We start from the raw sequence: 10,379 nt of genomic DNA on the forward strand, positions 1-10,379 counted from the left end.
CAGACACTCCGATGGAACTATAACGCAGCCGAGCTACTGACTGTAGCACGTAAACGCTCATGAACACGCATAAATTCGAATGATGGCATCATGACCATTAGCGCCACCTGCACTATTGCCAACAGGTGAATGGCAAAGGTGTCATTACTGAAGTACCAATTGAAATAGTCAATATTAGAACATATTCAAACAATCGGAGAGATAAACCGGAACGTGTGGTTGGATCAATAAGGTCGACCGCACGACGGTCGTCTACGACAGTGGATTTGCTTTCATTTCAATTAGCTACAAGACGCACAGGCCGGTCACACGATGTTATAGAGTACCAGTCGCTTAATCCGCTACATCCGCCGCTAGTTATTACAGGCCGTTGCACGGTAAACTGCAACGGGGACAACTAGCCAGTTTGGCCAAACTGCCAAAGAGCTTCCAATTTGTAAAAGTCAGTACGTTTTTCTCAGCCTTGACACCCGTCTGCTCACCAAGGCGGCACCGGCAGACCAAATTTGCACCAGCGGACCTCTTGCCCACCTTCCGTGCTGCGCAATGCAACAGTGAAATAAATACAGCGCTAACCAAGTGTCGTGGTACCAACGTTAAAGCCTCGAAGTCGAAATACTAAGTTTACTTATTGGACAAAGTAGCAAGTGAACGGATCGAGCTTCAGCTGAAGGAATGATTCTTTGAGGTCAATTATTGTTGCGGCCTATTTTAGCAAATAACGAACGAAGATGAAACAATTACATTGCACCTATAAGCCTCGCGAAAAACTCACGCTAAGCAAAAAAAAAAACATTAGGTTTGTGTTCATTGGACGCTGGCTGCCATTTCGGAAGGCATTCAGGGCATAAAGGTGGGAAATTACCGATTTAAGACTATAGTAAATCTCGTCGAACAGTATGCTAGTGGTATATTCTGCGGGCGTTACTGGCGCTCAACAAGAATTTGGACGAAACGTGCAAGTACCTTGGTAGAAAGTGGCCGATATCACTATTGTGAATACATGATTGTACACTTAATTCGTGAACGTTGATTATGGCTTAAATAATAAATAAATTGGCGGCTGGAATGATAAAAACGTGTTTACAATTGCATCAAATGAGCGACGGAGACCGGATCGTCTAAGAGATATCAATACACAGAGGTCGCAGCTTCGTATTCAAAGCAAACTTGGAATAACTGTTAATGACTAAATAACAATGTAAGCAAATGTTTGTACGAAGCCACTGTAACGCATTTGAAACGAAGAGGTGTAATGGCACAACAAAGAAGCTAAAGTAAAAAAAACAATACGTAATATGTAATTAACTGAGTCGTAAAAACTAGATCGTGGCAGACCAATGTTCACTGAATGTTTCATTACTTTTAATCTTAATCAAGTCGGTGAGTAAACTTGGACAATATTTATTTTTGTCTTTGTGTGTATTTTTATAACAATGGTACGAGCGTTCTCTTTCTATGCCAAATCGAGCTTGACAATATCTATTCTGCCAAAAATGGTTCGGTAACATCGTACGTTTGCTATATCAAGCACGTGCGTCCTTTTAGTCAGTATTATGAGTATTTTCTTTCAATGGAAAAGACTTCCTCTACAAAAATACCGCTGCGTGCTTGCAGTTAGCAATTCTGCCTGGTGGGCTTCTCTAACCTAGTGGGCATCCGGGGCATCGTAGCTTCTATTACTTTCTATTTCTATAGAAGTAGTAAGTATTTAGAAACCATCCTGCCTGCCTTCCATTCTGTCGCTTCAGAGCCTACGAGCTGCGTAGGTGTCGACAAAACTAGAAAAAATGATTTCTAGCCCCTAGTAACTACTCATATATTAATAAAATACATCGTGCGCAAGACGACCATTCCAGTTTACCATCGTAAGTCCGCACAGACAATCAATGTTGAGATTTTGAAGCTATCATTTGTCTAGTCTGGCAGCAATAATCTGCTATCATCTGGGTCTAACCGAGCGGCCTTTTCCCATTTATTCCCATTATAAACAAATCTTCGACAGCATGCTCCTACCTTCCTGGAACGTCTGTACCTACCTGTATTTTTGACTTCAATAGCACTCGTCTTCAGGTTGAGTCTTTTTCCTCAGTGGACAAGAGGGGCCTCGCAGTCGGTAACAGAACTGGTTCGCCAAAGAACTTTTCGTGCAGGTTTGCTGCTGCTGTTTGAGGGCCGCCATCACAACTGGGTGCTATTATATATTTATTCAAGACTCGCTGTTCTGTTTACTGATCTGTATATGAGATTTACGTTGCCTCAATTTGCCATATTGTTGCCGACACAGGTGATGTAGCGGCTAATATATTGCGACTATTGCGGGTGTGTGTGTGTGTGTGTGTCTGTACGTGCACGCATGTATGTGCGTATGTGTGTCCATGCCTATATATGTGTGAGTGTATACGTATATGTGTGTGTGGGCGTGTACCGTATGTGTGTGCCTGAATGGGTGCGTGTACGTGTATGTGGGCATGTGTATATATACCTGTATGTATGTGTTTGTGTGTGTGTGTGTGTGGCTGCCGTATTATATAACACGCCATCGCAAACATAAAAGAAGGCAACTTTTCGACTTTCAGTTATAATTATATCTGCGCCTAATGCAGGACGACAATTTCGTCCTTGAACGTCTGCTTGCCTGCCGTCTCTGCACGCACGAACATTTCTCATTGTTGTTGCCCTTCGCCACTGTTTTTGCTGTAACAATGCTTGCTATGCCAGTGTCATCAATATTCGCCAGATCGCGAAGTCCCGTGTATTGGGCGTCAGGCGCTGACGAGCGTCACCAGTAATAACGCCGATGGCATCGGCGACTATGACTCGAGAAGAACCACTACTGTTACTATACTACTGCTGCTGCTGGTGCTTTTACTGATGGCCACGGCGGCAAACTTCGTTTCCGTCGGAATCGTCTCCTCGCCCCACTTTGTAGCATGGCCGTCCTATGGTTTTAGCGCTCTATGGATCACAAAGAGTAACAACGTTGCCTCTGACTGGAGTATGTGTGCACGCAAGTGTGTGTGATGTCCATCTGATTGTCTGTTCCTCTGTCTGTTTGTGTGTATGTACGTCTTCGTTTGCCGTCATCGTCGTCTCGTAGTCGTTCGTGCATTCGCTGCTGTTGCCGCCGCTTCAGCAATGGAGGCAAAATATTACGAAACCTCAGCGATTTCTGCACGCTCATGGTGCGATGCCAAATGCGCGTTTACTGCTAGCACCACTTCACCGGCGCGGGTAGTGCCACATGAACTGACTAAAAAATATGGCCAGTTAGCCAGCCAACCAATCGTCAAGCACCAGCTGCGCGAAAACACAACGTCAGCCACAACAGCTACAGCCGCAGCCGTCGCCACGGTTGAATTTAGTGCAATAACTGCGGCAGCTGTGGCGGCGGCGACTACGACGACGCGCCGACGGTGGCGACGACCAACACCGCCAACGGCTGTAACCCCCCAACGCCAGCAGCGGCACTTAGTAGTACCACCATAATACAATCATTATTTCTACAAGCTTAGTATCCAACACTAACCAGTCGTATGGGTGTTTTTGTTATGTAAGCGATTTGACCATCTGCTACTGCTGTTGGAGCCTCTACGATTATATCTAGAGACTGCTGAGTGACCACCATGTGAGGTGAGGATATTGTGCACTGTGCTCCTACCGTCTGTAATTGTCGCCTCATGCGCGTATCACCCTCTCAGAAAGATAAACAGTCTCCCGTAAGAGACGAAAAACGGACAGAAACAACAACAACAACAACAACAACTGCACGTATCAGCTGTAACAACTATAGGAGCATGACAGCTATAGAGCACCAAATATGTCATTGAACGTTGAACGATCTGTGATGATATCTAACAATAAACATAGTTCTGTCGCAACAGAAAGTGATAGCAAGTTAGTTAAGATAGCGTAGTATTGATGCGTCGGCCGCGTGTCCTCTTCTACTGCTGTCATTTTCGGTGCAATAGGCCATTTCTGAAACAGGCCAGTGTCACCATCTCGAACGCCCATACTGCACGTAACAATCACCACGATGAGCTCCAATCGATCCGTACTACCTGTCTCATACTTGGTGATTACCTATAGATACGTTTAAAAGGTCGTTGGAGAATCGCTCGCCAGATCGGGGTGACTAAAAACTGAACAAAAAATACATACCGGAAAAATATCGCAGAGAGGTGACCATCTTTACCTGTGTTATCAAGAACTTTGGTTTAATTATTTATACTGCTGTCGCGGGTGTCCGCTTGCAAGCACCTCACTGAAAAATTCTGACGCTAGCGACCTACGGATACGGTAAAGGGGATACCATTCTATCTACTGCGTCGAAAATGTCAGCCAACGACCAGGCAGCTTCTTCCCGCGCGAGTTTGAACCAAAATGCTGAGAATACCATTTCCAGAAGTGACGCTGCTGGCGATGGCAACGGCAGCGGCCGCAATCAACCGAAAATGTGAGTGTGAACCTGTCACGACCACGCATCGAAGACAACCGATGACAGTATTGACCAACAGACCGTCTAATCAATCGCTTTAAATACATGTCATTATGTTATATTGTAGCATTGTGCTTTATGTGTTTATGTTTGTTTGTTTGTTTGTAATTATAGTGCGCGCTTTTGCCAGAATATCATAGTGAATAGGAACAGTTCGGGAAAACTATACCACGTGTAGAAAAGTATACAGCGAGGGCCGGTCAAAGCCGGAGAAGCTTCGACGGCCATTCTGTTGTAGCATGCGTTTGTTCGCTATTCCTAACACCAGGAAAAAGTTATCCCTACAACAGGCTCATCATAGCAGAAAAAAACAATGTAGCGTTTTCAGAATTTAGGCGAAGCTCAGCTATTGAGCAACGTGTTAACGCCGAACGAATTCCCACTGAAATTTTAAATTTCCCCTTTTCACTCAAAATCGACGCTCCACGTCATAACCAGTACTCATATGGCTTCTAAAAAATCTGAGGAAGATCACCAAGAGACAAGCCGGAAGATCCTTAGTAAAATGGACATTCGAAGGGCTTGAAGGTTCATCAAAGTAACCCCCCAAAAACAAAAAATTTTAGCGCACCTAGATGTGCTATGTGGAAATGAACAGCTCTTCTGCATACAGCATAGCACCTGCCGACTGGGTCTGCCTGATCCTGATGACGATTCAATAACGAATTAATCTGTTTGCAATTTTTTGCGCTGTTCTGCGTTATTTGTACCTTTTTTGAGCAGTTTTTTTAAACCCTACTATTTTTCGGATCTTCGGTCTTATGCCAGTTAAAAATCTGACTCTGTAAAAATTGTTTTTGTATGCACCGGCGCCTAAGTTGGTATCTACCTATATGACACACGTTTAATAACAACTTATTTGCTAGTTGAAGACAACCAGTGTGTGGTTTATGTTCTGAATTGAAAATGTAACCTTAGTAAGTTATCGTCATAGTGAAAAGGCTTGCTTGTCACTGTAGGTCACTTATAACCCATGAAAATTTTCGCTGAAATTAAGTACAGCCTTACCAAGCAACTAATAAGAAAAAAATGTAGATTTTGATGTTTTATTACCTTCAGACATATCGGATGTTCGATCTATAAGTCTGTTAGAATAAAATACTGGGTGATATCAATTCATCATTGAATTCATTGATTCAAGCTTTGTGCGTATGTGCTTGTGAAAATATTAAACAGTATATAATGAAGATAATGTATAGTATCTTCACGTTGGCAAATAACCCTGTCATATGTTGGACAGTACGCTTTTACATCCGTTTATATGTTTATGTTAGTTTATTTGTACGATTATAAATCTTACGAATAGTAACAGGAAATTCTACGTGAATACTTTCCAAATATGGATTTATGTCAAAATGCTCAATTAAATATTGCTATTTAGTGTCCATGATATATAAAGTATTAGTATCGGATATTGTAGATCGAAGAAGACCTCGAGACGTACGCACAAATAGTACAGAGACGATGCGTCGCTCTTTTCGGCAGAATAGTATCTCATTAATGGAGGACAATGCAAATATCAGAATGTGTTTTGTATTCTGATGTAACTAACGTACAGCTGAATCAGCGAAAGTCGAAGCAAGTTACTGCTGTCGTACGTTAAGTTCTAGCAAAAAAAAAAAGTTATTCGTGTCGATGTTTTGAAGTTGTTATGCGACTAGCATCTGCAGCGCAATAGCCGTCAATGCTGAGCGGTGCCAGTAGAACGAGAAAAGTCTTCTAACGTGAACCTATCCTGAGTCCATCTGGATGGCTTGAGGTTTACATTTGGTATCATCATTCGGCCTTCCGTCAGACGGTTAGCTCTTATCCAGAACGAAAACGTTCAAACCTGTACTAGTACTTCGAGTTAAACGTCCGGAAGCACAGTTGGGCACTGTAGCAGACAAGCTGGACGCTCAAACACGAGCATCGCCCCTACTTCTGGCGCTTTGCATACGGCATGCGTATGTTTTTAAGGTTCATAGGCGGATAGACGCTGCTGCTGGACCATTACGGAGACTATCCTATATTAATGACGACATGGACGTGACCGCCAGCGTTCGGCATTCTATCCATCGCACCATACACGAAATAAACAGGTGTCTTGTAAAACTCAAAGCGTTTACTTATTTCACAGTCGTCTCAAAATCTAAAAAGCGGTTTTGGGACCACAACACACCGACGCATCACGTTGCGACTAGTTGCTCGTTAGCGGAAGATCCAGAGATTTTGTCCGTCGCGTGTTGTTTTGCTATCTCACTGGCAGTCTGCTGGCTAGTAGCCGGATTCCACTGAGTAGATCCGAACTGAGATACGAACTGAGAAATCCGATAGACATTAGCTGGTAAGTCGTTCTCTGCGCGTGAGCCTAGACCACCAAAGGCAGAGTTGTACGGGTGCGTCGACTGTCGACCATTGTTTCTAGGTGCTGCAGGGTCTAATGTATTGGCGAGTACTCCGGCTCCAGCTACATCGAATGGAAGACCTAACGCGAATAGAACACGTCGCTCATTGTGATCAGAAATCGACTCATACATAAGCATAATTATTATATCATCACCACCACCACCACCACCATCGCCACGCTGTTGATATTGCCGCCGCTAGCGTCAGTGGTTTTGTTCGCCCAGGAACAAACGCAGCCCTATATAAATGTGTGATTCATGAATGGGTCTGTCCATCAGATCCACGACAGGTACAAAAAGACCTTCAGGAGGTAATCTTCTTCATTCAAACAGTTTCACTTACAGCAAAGATTATATACTGCTTTTGCAGTGATTCTAGCCACTGTCGGCTACATTGTGACCCGTCGGCTCTGTTCGATGGCTGCCAGCTATAACGCAGGCGGCGAAGATAGGTGTGTATGCCTCAATTAACCCCCCATCGAAACTGGGCCAAGCTTAGCTAAGAAATAGCATAGGGGTGCTAAGTAGGCAAACGACTGGAGTGACAAAGTGCCGCTTATTATTCCGTCTAACTTTGCTTCATATATATATTTATGAAGAAAATTGATTTGCTTAGTCAGTGAAGATTAGCTTAGCTAGAGGAAGAGATAGTGCGTTAGAGTCATTAAACAAGCAAGAGGCATCTGTGTAATACTGTGATATACTAGAAGTCGTACGGCGGCATATTCTTTTCTAAAGTGGAACGGCGTGGCTCGCGAAACGGGCGAAACTTTCAGAAAGTATCTCAATCGTGTACTAAGGGCCAATCATTTCAAGAATAGTAAAATAAACATTTTTAGCATTGGCGTTAGTTATTTAAAATTTAAGACCACGAAAATATTGCTGGGCTAAACAAGACCCGTTTCAGCTGTTTGCAAAGCTATCGAAAGAAACTAGTGGCTATCGGAATTCTTGAATTTTTAGCACGGAGCGGCGTCTAAGTTCGGTGCGAAAATTTGTCAGTATAATCAGCTGTGGTGGACAGCTGGCTCGAATTGTACCCCTTGGAAACGAAGCGGATCATCAAAAGCTGCTGAAGTCTGCATTTCTACACAAAAATAAGTCTCAGAAATCCTGCATGTAGGTCACGTGACCTTGGACGAAAGCATTGGAGCACGTTTTCGCATATAAATGCGCGAAGTTGAGAAGCTTTTACCCATTTAGTGCTCGTGCTAGTGAAAACGTTTCTTGGGTAGATTCTTTCTAATGTTTCAGCGACATGAGCAAGCTCAAAGTGGCCGATATGTTCTTGGATTCGTTTGTGTAGCGCTTCGTTGCCGTAGGCCTCTGACTAATCAAGCAAATCATGAAAATATCGTTCGAAATATTTTTTTTCTTAAAATGTGTGTTTTATACTGTATTAAGTCATACCATAAGTGACTGCTTGATAAACGTTTGGGCGACATTTCTACGTATGTGTGACTAATAATTATATCACTATATCGTACTACGTCGTTTGGCACATTAGTACTTTTGGCATACCTTGAAAATAATCGTTTTAATAATTAAAAACGTTGTCCATTCTAAATTAATATCTGTATCGGTTCAATTATTGTACAATACAGCAATGAATGATTGTCGTCTGTTCGAGCAATTTATGCCCCCTACCCCCACCCCTCCAACGCCCTGCATCTGAGACAGGACGATGCGTCTGGAAGCCACTGTACCTACATCATGCGTGGGACTTGCCATGGCACGCACGTGACATATTTCGAGCTTAGCATGTACAGCCTCGGCGCACATGGACCCTTAGGCTGTGCCATTACTTAATTACACTTACGCGAAGTCTAGCAAGTCAAGGAACAGTCGATATTGCCAAACACAACACTGGCTCTAGCAAATTGCGGGATCGATGAATCGTAGAATTAGTCAAACTTGCAAAGATTACGTACGGCGCAAGCGATTCTTCTTGTAGCTTAACTGAATGTTTACATGATAAAACTATAAGGTATTCAATATTTGTGCCTTCGTAACGAATGTAAATAAGAGAACCAGCTCTGGGTAAAAATACGTGTGTTGTCACCGTTTTCTGGGCGTCTGGCAGACTAGCAGCAACTTTCATGAGTCCTAGTCGTAGGTGCCCACCGCTGCGTTACGCCGTTCGCTAGTTACGGACGAATCTTAAGCGGAAAAGCGCGATTTCTTTTTAGAGGCCGAAATCAGTTATTACTATGCAGTGGAGATACTAATGACCGACTCGGTTTTTCTTTCATTGATAGCAACGATTACCCAAAAATACCATTTCACCTGCTAACACGATTGCTATCGGCGTACGTTATATTACGTCGAGAAAAAAAGACGTGCGTTACGTTCTTCAATTGTGCATAGTCGCTGGAGGAGAGATTAAGTACAGCCAACGTTGAGCTCAAATACGGACCAGAACATAATCCGTAATTTCGTAATGAGGTGCTGCCGTCACGCATACGAACGCTTTGCATCAGAAACCTTCGGATGGATCTGCTTAGCGTCAGTATCGAGAAAATGCCTCCTATAAGTAGAAATGTGTCTTGCTTGGCTTTATGAAACACTTTATTTGAAATTCTACTTTCTAAATAAAATTACCACTATGAAATTTAGCTGAAATTTAAAATCGTCTCAGTTTCTTTTGCTATGGTCAGGTTCGCAACAAAACGCTGACTTCGGACAGAGCTATACTACGACTGACGTCCGTTGCATCGAGGTAGCATTACGGGTAAACCACTCAGCTTACAGTATCGATGTCTAACGTTTCTTACCATTTATCTACTACCATTATCTGTGCTAAGCATTGTTCGTGCCTAAAGGATAGACTTCGAAGTTTAACGGGGACGGCATTTTTATTAAAACGAGTACTGCAGTAGGTGCCGTTAATCTAGACTACGTTGGCTAACGTAAGTAACGTTAGCCAACGTCCACTGAAGTTTTTTCGGTTTCGATTAGTCATTTTTGTGCGAAAAATATACACAAAAAGTAGGGTTTGTTTTTAGAGTATTTTTCACGGTAATGTCATGAAATTATGGATTTGACACAGGTTCGATTGCAGTGTCATAATTGTCCAGTTAAACCTTATTAGTGAGACATAAGAAGAAGATAAGACGGCCAAGCGGTGCCCGTTTGTCAAGTCCGGTGGATTTTTAAGATATAAATATACTAACTCGCAATTCACGAAGCTAATCAGTATTGATTGAAGGTCGGATTCATGCCCGGCATATGTTTTTGCCTAAATATGAACAACTGCTGGACTTTTTTTTGGTCAAACTTACTAATAATAAATAGCTCACAAAAAAATCGCAAATACACATCCTGCTTAGGACACTGGGGCAAAATAATCGAACAGGACAAAATGTTGGCATATATCAGTTACCGCAAACCCAAAACATCACGTGCCTGCTCAACGGTGGCCTGTAACGGAATATCTCCGATGTTTTCAGTCTGTCCTAATGGCGTGCAGATTAGTTCGTCGCCCATTTTATGTA

The 10,379-nt window shown here is 42.9% G+C and overlaps 1 protein-coding gene across 5 annotated transcripts in view; it reads left to right on the forward strand.

Annotated features, from left to right (window-relative positions):
* LOC111248275 (synaptophysin-like) overlaps positions 1–10,379 on the forward strand; it is a 61,509-nt gene that overhangs the window by 8,693 nt on the left and 42,437 nt on the right. The window contains exons 1-2 of one of the 5 annotated variants that reach the window (XM_086985271.1): positions 375–1,383; positions 2,580–4,456. The exons of 1 other annotated variant lie outside the window; for it this stretch is intronic. In XM_086985271.1, the coding sequence (XP_086841397.1) occupies positions 4,335–4,456 (122 nt within the window). In that variant the 5' untranslated portion in view covers positions 375–1,383; positions 2,580–4,334. Of the gene's footprint in view, positions 1–209; positions 1,384–2,579; positions 4,457–10,379 lie in introns of those variants that run through there. 3 more of the 5 variants (XM_086985272.1, XM_022800346.2, XM_086985277.1) reach the window with 3 other exon arrangements.

Source organism: Varroa destructor, unplaced genomic scaffold (genome assembly GCF_002443255.2).
Source record: "Varroa destructor unplaced genomic scaffold, Vdes_3.0 BEIS01000003.1, whole genome shotgun sequence".
Lineage (NCBI taxonomy): Eukaryota > Metazoa > Arthropoda > Arachnida > Mesostigmata > Varroidae > Varroa > Varroa destructor.